Here is a 14,821-nt window from a genome sequence, read left to right on the forward strand (position 1 = left end):
GGCGGTGAAACATTTCAGCACCTCTGTGCACAAAAGCCACACGACATGGCACCACGCAGGGTATTCACGAACTGCGCTTTTGGCGCATTCGTCATGCAAACCAGACGCCTTTTGGGAGAGTCGTCTCTGCGACTGGTTACTAAGGCGGAAAGTCTGATAATAGGTGAACGCGGGCACGTCCTGCATTGTACGCACACCAGGGTGTACGTCGTCGAACAGCCTCCCCTGACCCACATTCTCGTCCTCCGCCAACTTAATCGCGCTTTAAATTTTCTTTATTTCCTATCATTGAAATATGTAATTTGACAGCTGTAGCCAAAGGGATTCATTTAAAAATTTTACTCAGATTTGTTCTACTTTTTTTTTTATTCCTTGCCTCGCCTGGCGCTACTTACAGCTCAATTATACAATTACCCCGGAATTCTTATGTACAGAGCGCGCACTGAAAACAAAAATATATTTTAATAGACTTTTTATTCCGTTATCAGCTGTGCTGATCCTGACTGTAATTGGGAAAACAAACATGTCTGTGTTGTGAGGGACGGTGGGGGGTTTACGCATCTAATCTCTTGTGGGAATCTCAGCGTTCAGAATTAAGATGCAATATTGAGTTGGCACAAATATCGCGGCGGACATTTTGGCAGCGGCTGAGAGTTTCCCCTAGGCCTTAAAAGTGGCCGACGCATGGAAAAAGTCAACATACTTTTGGGCGACATGGTCAAAATGTAGTAGATTTAGACATCTGGGGGGGGGGGGGGGGGGGGTGGTTCACTGTTTTTCAAGTCAGCTGCGACTAGATGGTGCCTGGCAGAGTAATTCAATTGTTGCTCCATTCAGGTGGATCCAGCTGTTGGCACTGAAATTTCCTCTTGCAGCCACCCATGCTAAATAGTGACCCATGAGGCCTGTCAGAAGGCCCCCCCATACACTAATACGTGGTAATGAATGTGACGCACATGTCCCGGCATCTCCCCGGCGGCTGGATCGCATGCTATATATACTTCATATGCGGACATTTTGTATACAATGTTTTACGTGCAAACCCATTCACAGCTCCGATATCTGACAAATACTTGTGGCAGCCATGTCAGTCCCACCTCTTATCGGCTGTGCACTGGACCACGCATCAAATTGGAAGTAAAAGACCTACGATATGACACTTTACACACGATTTATCGGCTTGATGCATCTAAATAGTGTTAAAAAAAGGGGGGGGGGTGCCCAAATCACACAGTATATGAGGTCCTTAATATTCGTGAGGTGCTGGTTATTAGCGCCTTGATGGCCTGTGTACTCACGAATATTAGTACAGCCCACGATAAGGCCTCACCAGCTGTACGCTGGTAATTAATCAGTTTATTTAATTAAATAATAATAAAAAAAACTTATAATTTAGGGTTTTTAATTTGTTTTTCTATATTTGACTGTTAAACTGATGGTTCTGTGCTGAACGGAGAACTCTGAGCCGTCCCCACCTTCATTGTGATAGATTACACCTTCGGTTGTGCTGGAGAAATCATGCAATATTGATTTATCTTCCATTTGTGAATTGGGTTATTTGTGCTTCTTGGGTTTTGTGCGGCTGAAGCTGATGACACTTCTAGAGGCGCTGCCTAATCTCTGAGTTACTGCGCTGATATCATTTCAGCCAGCGACCTTACGTTTGTAGGCTGAAACCGTTCATTAGAGTGGTCCTCTGATCTGTGCACGCAGTATACCGGTCCTCCGATTTACTAGGCTGCAGTCCCACATCCTTGAGACACGAGGCACCAAGTACCTCACACTACGTTGACGGACCCTGGTGGATTGGAAATGCCGAACATGGCTATAAGGCTACAAAAGGGCTGAGCTTACCTCAGCAAACCTCCAAACTGTCCTAATGTGAGGCGAATGAGTCCAGGCCCCTCCGATGCAGGATGTACTAGTGTCAGGGTACGTGGCACCCAGCCGCTCAGGCCAAGCACATTATACAGTGTAAATTATAAGGATGTTACAAGTCACCCAGCGGCCTAGACCACTCTGCTAACTTCACATGTAATTCTCAGACTGCATCTAACACCTTCCGTACAAAGGTTACCTAATTAATGTCACTTGTGTATTCTATTCGAACGCCTGAATACCGGCGCTACGTTCTCTCTGCACTTGTTTGCAAACAGCGTCCCTGTTTCTTTAAATCTGCTTAGGGTCCTCTCTTAATTAAGTACATTTGTTTAGTAAAACTGCCTAAAAATAATCCTCAAATGATGTTATCGGGCTGCTGGCGGTGAATCAAAGCCTTGCCTCTAATTAAACGAGGCCTGTGATTTGTTTGCGCGCTGGCATATATTTCCATCCTAATGAGCGCGCTCAGGGGAGTCCAGGCTCGCTGCTCGCAGCTTTGTACCTCAGGGCGCATTCCAGGCTGGGGGCAGCTCCAGTAGGGTTACAGGGCCTGCAGACGGCCCGTCTTTCTCCATCTTCATGCCTGCGGGGAGTTAAAGGGGGTCTACATGCAGCTCACGTTGCCTCTGTTTTAATTAATGTTGTGGTGAAATAAACTATTGATGCTTCTTGTTGCTACGGGAGGCGGCGTGGGGGGCTCAGCTAGGGATTGGACCCAATGTATGTGGCCAGACTGCCCTGACAACAGTCACAGACTCCTCTTACATGGGCCATCGTGGATTCATAGAACATTTGGCCTTTGCCATGAACATATTCTGGGACATTGTCCTGACTGAAACGGCGGTAGCCATTGCCTCAGTATTTGGGCCTTCCTGGAGCCTAGAACACCCTGTTCAATTTCTCTATTGTTTTTAATAAATCTGGTTTATAATCTCCTCCATGTGCCCAGGATGCGGCCTTTATGCCGTGCCCGCATGTGCGTGGTCCGGGGCCGGCGTCTTCTGTAAAGCTGGCATACATCAGAACGATTCCAGGCCCAATGCACGTTACAACAGATTGTGCGGTAGATTGTGTGCATATCGTGAGGTATTTCGATCGTTCTAATGTATGGCCATATCTTTTTTTTTTTTTTATTAGCAACCTGGCTCTCCTAATTTATTCTATACGTCCCCTCTCTTTATTCTCCCTTTGCTTCTCTTGCATTGCAGTTTCCCAGTAGCCCCCATCCCTCTGCACCCCTCTCCCGCTACCTCCGCCATTATTCTGGGATCCCTCTCTGACCACTGCTAATCCCGGCCTGTTGGCACCACGTGTCCGCTAGCTGCATTTCTTGTCGCCGGCGTTGTCTTAGCAACCTTGCCCGTCGACTGCCGGAATGTGTAGCGGCGTATCATCCTGACATGCCATACAGGCTCTCGGTCTGCCTGTATGCACAGCTCCAGAACAGGGGAAGGGAAGGAGAGGGGGGGGGGGGGGGGGGGGCTTCTCTGTCTATTGTGTTAATATTTGCTTTTCCTCTGGTTCTATCTGCCATCCATGTGTAATCATTGTAAAGCACTCACATTGGCTTATACACTCTCACAGAGCGGAGACGCACACTTCACTAATGTCAAGTTGCTGCAGTGATTGTAATGTGGTGTTTGCCTAATGCTCCGTGTGTTTGTCTGTGTCCATCTAATCTTTTTATTAGCATTGGGAGTTTATCTGAAGGGCTCAATAGCATTGTCTACCCGCCGTCGCCTCCTCTATGGCCATAAACATGACTGCGCGGCCATTAGGATTAGCCTGGCGCATTGACCGAGGAACGATCCGCCTGTGCTGTGGGATATAACCCGCTGTAATTAAACAGGCAGTCCCCAAACGAATTAAACATCTTTTAACCCTTTCTTTGCTATATATATATGGTGCTACTTTAGTCCTCAATGTCGGATTTGAAGCGGAGGCAGCCATTTTGTTGTGACCAAACCGATGTGCAGCCTGTAGGTTTTCCGGGAACCAATGACATTACTGAGACGTGCCTCATGCATCACATTTGGTTCGGTCCAGGCAACAAAATGGCCGCCTCTGCTGCTTGCTGGTGATGTGACTTCTCTAACATTTAATCAGTTTATATTCGATTCAGGACAAATCTGTTGTTTACAGGCTTTGCGTGAGGTAACTCGTTCTGTTTTTGTTCTTGCACAGATCCTGGTGGACTTGTCTGGCCCCTCCCCCCACGCCACACAGCAGTATGAAAACGTGCTGGTACACGAAGGGAACGCCATCTTGAGGGATTTGGTCCTGAGCCCTGACCGGCAGTATATCTACGCTATGACGGAGAAACAGGTGATTAAAAAAAATATATATATATTTTTACATTTGTATTATATTATATATATCCATAAGGAGTTTGCTTTATCTAAATTGTTCTTTATTATCTTTATAAGACCATCTTGCTACTTTGCTGGCTGCGCGCCCTATTTATAATGTAAGCTTTCACGAGCAGGGCCCTCCCACCCCTTGTGCTTTTTTCTGTCTCTTATGCTGGGCACACATTATCCGATATTTGTACCCAGCGATAGCGATGGTGGCCTGGTGTGATGCCGGCAATGCCACACGCGCTGATGACGGCCTCGATGAGCGATGGTTTTCGTTTTTACTTGTGGGGCCATATACATAATCAATGGTGATGATGATATGGAATCTTCGTTTATAAATGGTCTTGTTTTCAAAAAGTCCTACCTGAATCTGTGCGATTCTGCAAAGTGTGGTTATTATTATTCCTCAGAGAAGTGTTGTTGTTTGTCATGCGGCAGCTCAGGCCGCGCGTTTCGTTTCCTGCCCCAGGAAAGGTCACATTGCTGTTTAGTTATGGACGCTTGCAGTGGCCGATACTCAGGTGTGAACGTACACAGAATGAATGTATCGCCCCACAGGAACGTTTGCGGTAAAGTGAGATTTTAGTTCATATCTCTGCTTTTTACCTCACGTTTTGATGAAGTGAGTCTGATGCAAAACTAATTTCCTGTGCCTTTTGAAGAACCCTCCACAAGGGGCGCTCTTCACGAATAGTCTAAATCACTCTTTTACTTGAGAGAGCCGTCAGCACAATGACAAATGTGCTCTCCCAAAACCCTGTGTTGGGCTGAAGGCCATTCTCATACGTGTGACGGCTAGCCGGGGGCTGTGACCCTCACCCTTCCGAGCAGTTGCTAGGGACGTAATACTTTGGCATGAGAAGTTCTGTATAGGGCACTGGTGGTCCCGGGGGTCCTCTCTGTAGTCCAGGAATTGTCATGCTAATTACGCCTTGTGTGACGCTGTCAGGACCTCCTGACAAAAGGCCTAAGATCCACTTGGGAGTACACCGCTCGGCTGTTGCTTCCCTAGGGGAAAGGAATGCCATGATCCGAGCCCCGTGAGCCGCCCATAACAACAGCATCTCAGCTGGGAACTACTTTTTCTTTTAAATCCACTCAATAGGAGCAAGGTTTTCTAAAAGGTTAGAGAGACACAGAAAAGGGCAGATGTCTGCCTCCTCATAGCCTGTAGCCATTGACATATATATATATATATATATATATATATGTTATAGCTCAGGTTTGCACAGACGAGGTTCTAAAGATTGAATGCAAGAAAACTTGGCAGAGGAATTCTCACAGCCATACTGAGCCCGGTTTTTGTATGGTCTGGGTCAATATGGGGCTTTTGGCTGAGAGTTGGCTCCAGTAACGCCTACAGTAGAGGTGCAGCCGCCTGTTCAGGTGTCATTGTTATCATCCAAGTAACTGTGAGGCCGCAGACGGTCCCCAACGCGCCTCTACGCTTCCTTAGCCAGCGCTCCCTCCGCTGATAAAACCCTCGGCTCCAAACTGACTTCCAGCTGCCACATCCGTCCTGAGGAGCCGTCTCAGGGAAAATACATAGAATAAACCACAAAGTGAGTAGATGACAAGGACCTGTCAGCCCAGGTACCGTCACGGTGATGCTCCTCCTGGATCCTGATTGGATTGCTGCGTCTCTGGATGGGGCAGTAGAACAGGGGACCAGGCAGTAGGAGACCATCTCTTTATCGTTATCCATGCACGCATCTCTCGGTTGGAAACGGGACGGGTGACAGCTCTCTCTCCCTGCTGTTCTGGCTTTGAGGAGACTGATGGATTGGGAGATATTGGAACTGTACAGGTTTGAAGGCCCTCGTTCTCTATCCATGTGTGACAGCCCTTCCGCTGAGTTCCTCCCCCGCTAGGATATCTCTCCCCCCCCCCCCCCTCCCTGCACTCCTGCATCTGAGTACAGAAAGTTGTGAGGGGTTTTGAACAATAGGCTGACAGCCGTGGAAGTGTTTCACACCTCAACTGCACCCCCCAGAGGGCCGATCTCTGTTCTAGAACTCCGACTGGGGCGTGCTGTATAAATTGGCACCAAATGGGGGCGCAGAACCGCCAGTCGAATCTCCCGAACAAACTTCTATTGCATCCTGAGTGGCCGGAATGTGACAACTTGTTATGTTTAATCTCCCACAACCACTTCCGCTTACTTTGGAAGAGATGGACACTTGTCGATTTTGACTTTCCTTTGATGCAATTTGGGGCGGATTTATTAATTATTTATATGTAGCATAGTATACCATGCAACCCACATGCATATCTGTGACAATGATTGCATGGTTTGGTGCCTTGGATAAATAATGGGCAGATACGCGCCTAACCCTGTAAACGCCAATTTGGGAACGGTAAAGTAATGAAAAGTTTAAAAAATTACAAAAAAAATCCCATGTTGACCTATTGATCTTTCTGACCTAGACATGATCTATCGGCCCTACAGATACCTATTCATAAAGACAACAGCATTTTAAGACCGTCCAATTTTGACGACTTTAAAATGAAATAAAAGTATTTTCAGCCGCCTTTTTTACGATGGACAGAAATACATTTTCTGTGAACAGCGGTTAATCCTCTATACATTGTCGCCGCTCAATGTAAGGGGATTTTCTTTGTGTTTTTTGATCTGCAATCGTTCTTTTCTCTCTCTAACATTTTTCGGGCTTATTACCCCCTCTCCCTTTTATCCCCTACCAGCTCACACTAGAACTTAAGCTCGCTGTGCGACTGTCCCCCCTTTGTTAATAAAGTTCAAATATTTGATGGGGGGGGGGGGGGGGGGACCGTATCAGGGCAGCGGAGAATGTAATTAAATGCATGGCTGCAAGTGGGCCTGAAGAAGGTTTTTAATCAAAGTAGAGGAGCAATTAATGAAATGCCTGCAACCCTTCCAGGCTGGATGCCGATCCCCGGGTCTCCGGCGGCACTCTGCGAGCACGGGGTACAATCCGAGGGGGGGATATTAGATATGCTTTCATCTTGCAGCATCCCTTGTGGAATAAGAAAATAGAATTGCTTCTTGGAAGAGGTATTGATCCGGCCTTGGAGATTTCTGGAGATAGTTGCTAATACGTCTTTAGTCCAGAGTATCCATTAAATGGAACCTCACACGGGACCGGCCTCCCTGTATTTTTGTCCAAATCAAAATTGAATTGGATTTATAGCCGTTGTGTTGCGATTGCGACATCTTATCCCCCGCTAACACCTCAAAGGTTAAAAATAATCCATAACCTGATTACAGGGTCGAGCGTAGTGATATCTAAATGGTAATCGCAGCCAAGTTCAGTTAGCCACAGGCTCCCGTCGGGGGTCTTGTGGCTGCCTGAACCATTTATTTATTAAATGGCCTGTGGAGCTAATTTAGTCACCTGCGCTAAAGCATGGATATCCTTAAAACCAGGACTGCAGTAGTAACTCTCAATGAGATTGTCCACTAGAGGCTCTGTTCTGACCAAGTTTTTATGCTTTGTTTAAAAAGACCACTGTCTGCTTTACGTTCAAAATGTAACTGGTACAATTAGTGGATGATAGTCCGTCCAATCAGATATTAGATTGCCTCTGTTCCTGCCTTGGGCACATGGGTGACGGTGGAGATTGGTGCACTACAATCTGTTTTTTTATGGATTATTTTTGATGAACCACCACAGGAAAGAACACGTTTGCTCCCACAGGAAAAAAAAAAGACCAATTGGTTTGCATATGAAAAAAAAATCACACTGGTCCCCACAGGTAACGAAAATAAAATACTTTGTCCCTCACATAAAAACAAAAGACCGGTGAATAACAGATGAACTGGTGGTAGTTGTAAACTAGTATGGACAACTCTAGGTCTGGTGGCACATTGAGTTCAGCTGAAGGCACAATAGTGTGCCACAGCACACAGGTTAAAAACCGCTGTCCTACAGGCGAAGGTAGATTGTACATACTGTCTTTTCAGGTATTGGTGTCTCGATGTACCTGTGGCGTACCTATACCCCTCTGGGCAGAATCAGGCACAGCAGCACGTTACCACTCCAACTATGCGCATTGTGCCCCTCTTCACAGCGTTCTCTGTAATGTAATCCCCTTCCCAACCCCATATTAACAGATGCCGTTGTCAGCGAGTAACTTAAACAACAACAGAATATAATTCTCTCCTCAATAGCAGTAATGGCGCACTCTTTTAATTCCGCAAATACATCTGTTTGGGTTTTTTTTTTTTAAGCTTTAGAATAAGTGATATTTTCACTCGGATGTCCCTTTAAATTAGTTTGTAATTGTTTTCTGTTAAATATGCATTTATTATACATACATATTGCTTTGGAGAAGCCACTTTTGCATAATTACCCCTTTCATTTGTAGTTGCTGTAATTTTCTGTGAAACCGCCAGTAATGGCACGGAGAGAGGAGAAAACATCTCCCCGCAAGTTATACCTCGCTCGCTCTGCAAAGGCTACAGCCCCCCTCTTCCCAGCTCCCCCCCCCCCCCCCCTTTCTCTCTCCCAGGAAAATTTACATTTACAATGACTAGATAATTTTTTTCCTATGAGGTTGGGGGGGAGCTGCGCCAATAATCACATCAAAGAGGTCCTACAATTCCCCAGCGCTCACAGAAACGCTCGCAAATATCAATTTGTGTATTTCGCAAATAAATTTCAACTACAGACGTTCTGTCGTTACATTATATCTACTTAAACAATGTGTTCTAGGCACATTTCAGTGTACGCATTGTCAGTACAAGTTCCCGCTACCGGTGATGTCACTAGCTGCTAGCGAACGGATTGGCTGCACACATTCCATCATGCTTTCATGGCATCTGGAGCATTAGTCTTGTATTGTATACATTAACCAGAATTATCGTTAACGTAGAATAGCCTAAATGAATGAAGCATTAGTATAACCACCCTTTGCCCCTTCTATTCCGATCCATATGGGGGTGGAAGTTTCAAACGATGGAGAGAGACTTCGGAGCCAATTGCTTCATACTTTATCTCTCGCCAATCTTTGAAACAATCCCCCCCCCCCCCCATCCTCAAACACCAGCGAGTTTTTAGAGCTTGTAATTGCAGGGCTGTTCTCCAATATCCGAGTCTTTGCTAATTCCAATTTTGTTATATGTAGTCAGTCTGTGTTGTACTGTGACGCCCTATACTGTGCTAACGGCTATGGATCATTAGATGGACACCACTAGGTTGACATGCAGGAACGTCGACACAGGTTAGGTTGACAGGGTCATTAGGTCGACATGGGGAAGGTCAACAGTCATAAGGTCGACATGGGGTTTTCCACTGTCTTTTACCCAAATGTCGACATGGACACCGAAACATAGCACCGCGTCCCCTCGAATGGCTCGCTGCCATGCTTCGGCCACGGTGTCTCACTACGCTTGGCGCACACTTTAATCCTCCAACCACACACTAATGGATGGTAGGGCATGAAACACCGCCTGTCGACACTTGTCGATCTTCAGTCATGGAGACCTAGTGGTGTGGACCTTCTGCTTGTCCACCTAGTGACCATATCCCGTCCTGACGTGTTTCGTTGTACGGCGTTCCTTCCGTCCCAGCCCTGTTCCTTACCTGCGAGGCCTGTTCCTTACCTGCGAGGCCTGTTCCTTACCTGCGAGGCCTGTTCCTTACCTGCGAGGCCTGTTCCTTACCTGCGAGGCCTGTTCCTTACCTGCGAGGCCTGTTCCTTCCGTCCCAGCCCTGTTCCTTACCTGCGAGGCCTGTTCCTTCCGTCCCAGCCCTGTTCCCTACCTGCGAGGCCTGTTCCTTTCGTCCCAGCCCTGTTCCTTACCTGCGAGGCCTGTTCCTTCCGTCCCAGCCCTGTTCCTTACCTGCGAGGCCTGTTCCTTCCGTCCCAGCCCTGTTCCTTCCGTCCCAGCCCTGTTCCTTACCTGCGAGGCCTTTCCTTCCGTCCCAGCCCTGTTCCTTACCTGCGAGGCCTGTTCCTTCCGTCCCAGGCCTGTTCCTTACCTGCGAGGCCTGTTCCTTCTGTCCCAGGCCTGTTCCTTCTGTCCCAGGCCTGTTCCTTCCGTCCCAGCCCTGTTCCTTACCTGCGAGGCCTGTTCCTTCCGTCCCAGGCCTGTTCCTTACCTGCGAGGCCTGTTCCTTTCGTCCCAGCCCTGTTCCTTACCTGCGAGGCCTGTTCCTTCCGTCCCAGCCCTGTTCCTTACCTGCGAGGCCTGTTCCTTTCGTCCCAGCCCTGTTCCTTACCTGCGAGGCCTGTTCCTTCCGTCCCAGCCCTGTTCCTTACCTGCGAGGCCTGTTCCTTCCGTCCCAGCCCTGTTCCTTCCGTCCCAGCCCTGTTCCTTACCTGCGAGGCCTGTTCCTTCCGTCCCAGCCCTGTTCCTTACCTGCGAGGCCTGTTCCTTCCGTCCCAGGCCTGTTCCTTACCTGCGAGGCCTGTTCCTTCTGTCCCAGGCCTGTTCCTTCTGTCCCAGGCCTGTTCCTTCCGTCCCAGCCCTGTTCCTTACCTGCGAGGCCTGTTCCTTCCGTCCCAGGCCTGTTCCTTCCGTCCCAGCCCTGTTCCTTACCTGCGAGGCCTGTTCCTTCTGTCCCAGGCCTGTTCCTTCTGTCCCAGGCCTGTTCCTTCCGTCCCAGCCCTGTTCCTTACCTGCGAGGCCTGTTCCTTCCGTCCCAGGCCTGTTCCTTACCTGCGAGGCCTGTTCCTTACCTGCGAGGCCTGTTCCTTCTGTCCCAGGCCTGTTCCTTCTGTCCCAGGCCTGTTCCTTCTGTCCCAGGCCTGTTCCTTCTGTCCCAGGCCTGTTCCTTCCGTCCCAGGCCTGTTCCTTACCTGCGAGGCCTGTTCCTTCCATCCCAGCCCTGTTCCTTACCTGCGAGGCTTGGTGGAAGGAGGGTATGTGGAGTTCTGCTCCTAATCCTTGTCCCTGAGCCCTAACAGATTTCCCAATTTTGATAACTGGAAGAAAGCTGACGGCCGTCCTACCGGTCCTAATCTCCCACACAAACTCCTCTGAAATTCTTTATCTTCCTCCGGGACCTGCTTGGACGCTGACCAAATCTGTCGGATTAAGATGGGGATGCGCCTGGAACGGTCCCAGCAGTGAACCTGCTCATCCTGGTAGTCTGGCATTGTTTGCACGCCTCTCGACTCGTACTGTGAAAGGTTCCGTCAATCTGGCCCAAAAATCCGTCTTCTTTTAATGGCAGACAGCAAACATTGTGCGCACGCTGCAGTGCCAAAACGGTGATCAATATACAGTGTTAGGACAGAATACATTCTCTTCATGTATAAAACCCTATCTGACCTCGGGCCTGATTCAGGGGTGCACACAGTGCGTAGGAGTCGCAGGCGCCAAGGAAATGTAGCATGCATCATCTCTCCTCAGAGCAAACCACAGAGCCACAATCCTAGTCAGTGGCTGAAAGGATCGCATTGGGGTCAAAAAGCTAAAATGCTAAAGCAAAGCCTGTCAGTTATATATTTCAGTGATGTCTGTTGAATATTCCCCATTCACCAAGCCACTTTTAGGGCAATGTAGTCTTTGTAAGGGACAGACAGATAGAAGTTTTGTCCCTGTTGATGTTGCTGTGTAAATGGCATATTACATAACCTCCTCGCATCCCATGGCCCATTTCATCGATCTGCCAGCTTGCAATCTCCTCGTAACACCCGGTGTGTCCAGATTTCCATCTTGCTGTTCAGCTCGTAGCGTGGAAGGAAAAGTGCAGGTGACATAATCCCAGGCTATGGGGACAGGTGGCCCGGCAAGGTGTCCTTCATATGATAGATTATCTAGGCTAGTTCTGAGGCCAGTGATGCATTGAAGTTGCGTTATCTAGTAAGGTTGGGAGTCCAGCTGTGTGTTCTATTTCTGTACGGCTCATGCTTGGTTACATCGTCCTTCTAATGCCCCGGTAATCTGTTGTCCCCATAATGACATCATATTTCATTTTGTCTTTGGGTACCACACGGTTACCCATGTGCACGGACATGCACAGGAGCTATGGTTGGGGGTCGTATGTCCCTTATTTACCATTGTGTCGCGCCCCCCCCCCCCCCCCCTCTCTTTCTTTTCACTCTTCAACTTTTTTTTTTTCCTCTCTCATTGCCATTGTAATTTAGTAACACAGGCGGTGGCATCCAGGCAGCGGGGAGCTGAAGACCCTTATCATGGGGGGGCTCCAGTCATTTAATTCCAAAAAGGTGCCTGGAGCTGCAAATTTAAGAATGGCCAGCTTAAATTAACAAGTCGTTCCATGTGGAATTTAATTACTTCACTGCCTGTGGGCAAATATTAATACATTTCATGAGAGCCATTGACGGCTGTATCAGATGAAAGTACCCTCTATCCAGCCGTTTAGTTCCTCAGGATTGAGGGAGGAATCTGAGTCTCAGAAAACAGTGTCTTCCCTCTGCGTCTCCAGGACGCTGCGTAGATGGCGCTTTAGGCGGCTTCCCTGAATCAAAGAACACGCGGCTGCAATCCGCATCCTATGAAATGTAAAGTGGCAGCGACACCGGGTATTGTCTGAGTAGGTACTTATGTAATATCTGGGCTCCCATTTTTCTTATGAGACCGAGTCCCCTCGCTGCGCTCGCCACGCTATATAAAATCAACTCCATGCGTAGTTGGATAGTAGGGGTATGAAAGAATGGGGTGCATTTAACATGGGAGCCCAGATAATACATAAGTACCTCTGAGTGTCCTGTGTGTGTGTCTGTGTGTGTGTGCGCGTGCGCGTGCACGCTCTGTATCTGCTGGAGCAAGTCCTGCGTCTGTCTGTGTGTGTGTGCTGGTCTCTGTATTTGCTGGAGCAAGTCCTGCGTCTGTGTGTGTGCTGGTCTCTATATCTGCTGGAGCAAATCCTGCTTCTGTGTGTGCTGGTCTCTATCTGCTGGAGCAAGTCCTGAGTCTGTGTGCTGGTCTCTGTCTCTGCTGGAGCAAGTCCTGCGTCTGTGTGTGCTGGTCTCTGTCTCTGCTGGAGCAAGTCCTGCGTCTGTGTGTGCTGGTCTCTGTATCTGCTGGAGCAAGTCCTGCGTCTGTGTGTGCGCGCGCTGGTCTCTGTATCTGCTGGAGCAAGTCCTGCGTCTGTGTGTGTGCTGGTCTCTGTATCTGCTGGAGCCTGTCCTGCGTCTGTGTTTGTGCTGGTCTCTGTATCTGCTGGAGCAAGTCCTGCGTCTGTGTGCTGGTCTCTATCTGCTGGAGCAAGTCCTGAGTCTGTGTGCTGGTCTCTGTATCTGCTGGAGCCTGTCCTGCGTCTGTGTGTGCTGGTCTCTGTATCTGCTGGAGCAAGTCCTGCGTCTGTGTGTGCGCGCGCTGGTCTCTGTATCTGCTGGAGCAAGTCCTGCGTCTGTGTGTGTGCTGGTCTCTGTATCTGCTGGAGCCTGTCCTGCGTCTGTGTTTGTGCTGGTCTCTGTATCTGCTGGAGCAAGTCCTGCGTCTGTGTGCTGGTCTCTATCTGCTGGAGCAAGTCCTGAGTCTGTGTGCTGGTCTCTGTATCTGCTGGAGCCTGTCCTGCGTCTGTGTGTGCTGGTCTCTGTATCTGCTGGAGCAAGTCCTGCGTCAGTGTGTGCTGGTCTCTGTATCTGCTGGAGCCTGTCCTGCGTCTGTGTGTGCTGGTCTCTGTATCTGCTGGAGCCTGTCCTGCGTCTGTGTGTACTGGTCTCTGTATCTGCTGGAGCATGTCCTGCGTCTGTTTGTGTGCTGGTCTAGGTATATCTGCTGGTGCAAGTCCTGCGTCTGTGTGTGCTGGTCTCTGTATCTGCTGGAGCAATTCCTGTGTCTTTGTGTGCTGATCTCTGTATTTGCTGGTGCAAGTCCTGCGTCTGTGTGTACTGGTCTCTGTATCTGCTGGAGCATGTCCTGCGTCTGTGTGTGCTGGTCGCTATCTGCTGGAGCAAGTCCTGCGTCTGTGTGTGCTGGTCTCGGTATATCTGCTGGAGCAAGTCCTGCATCTGTGTGTGCTGGTCTCTGTATTTGCTGGAGCATGTCCTGCGTCTGTGTGTGCTGGTCTCTGTATATCTGCTGGAGCATGTCCTGCGTCTGTGTGTGCTGGTCTCTATCTGCTGGAGCATGTCCTGCGTCTGTGTGTGCTGGTCTCTGTATATCTGCTGGAGCCTGTCCTGCGTCTGTGTGTGCTGGTCTCGGTATATCTGCTGGAGCATGTCCTGTGTCTGTGTGTGCTGGTCTCTGTATCTGCTGGAGCCTGTCCTGCGTCTGTGTGTGCTGGTCTCTATCTGCTGGAGCCTGTCCTGCGTCTGTGTGTGCTGGTCTCTATCTGCTGGAGCATGTCCTGCGTCTGTGTGTGCTGGTCTCTGTATATCTGCTGGAGCTTGTCCTGCGTCTGTGTGCTGGTCTCTGTATCTGCTGGAGCAAGTCCTGCGTCTGTGTGTGCTGGTCTCTGTATATCTGCTGGAGCCTGTCCTGCGTCTGTGTGTGCTGGTCTCGGTATATCTGCTGGAGCATGTCCTGTGTCTGTGTGTGCTGGTCTCTGTATCTGCTGGAGCCTGTCCTGCGTCTGTGTGTGCTGGTCTCTATCTGCTGGAGCCTGTCCTGCGTCTGTGTGTGCTGGTCTCTATCTGCTGGAGCATGTCCTGCGTCTGTGTGTGCTGGTCTCTGTATATCTGCT

At 49.1% G+C, this 14,821-nt stretch overlaps 1 protein-coding gene across 3 annotated transcripts in view; it reads left to right on the top strand.

Moving 5' to 3' along the window:
* PLXNA1 (plexin A1) overlaps positions 1-14,821 on the top strand; it is a 223,188-nt gene that overhangs the window by 109,019 nt on the left and 99,348 nt on the right. For all 3 annotated transcript variants that reach the window (XM_083155655.1, XM_083155654.1, XM_083155656.1), the window contains exon 4: positions 4,066-4,206. In XM_083155655.1, the coding sequence (XP_083011781.1) occupies positions 4,066-4,206 (141 nt within the window). The remainder of the gene's footprint in view (positions 1-4,065; positions 4,207-14,821) is intronic.

The sequence above is a fragment of the Crinia signifera genome, chromosome 8, assembly GCF_055691185.1.
Source record: "Crinia signifera chromosome 8, ASM5569118v1, whole genome shotgun sequence".
Lineage (NCBI taxonomy): Eukaryota > Metazoa > Chordata > Amphibia > Anura > Myobatrachidae > Crinia > Crinia signifera.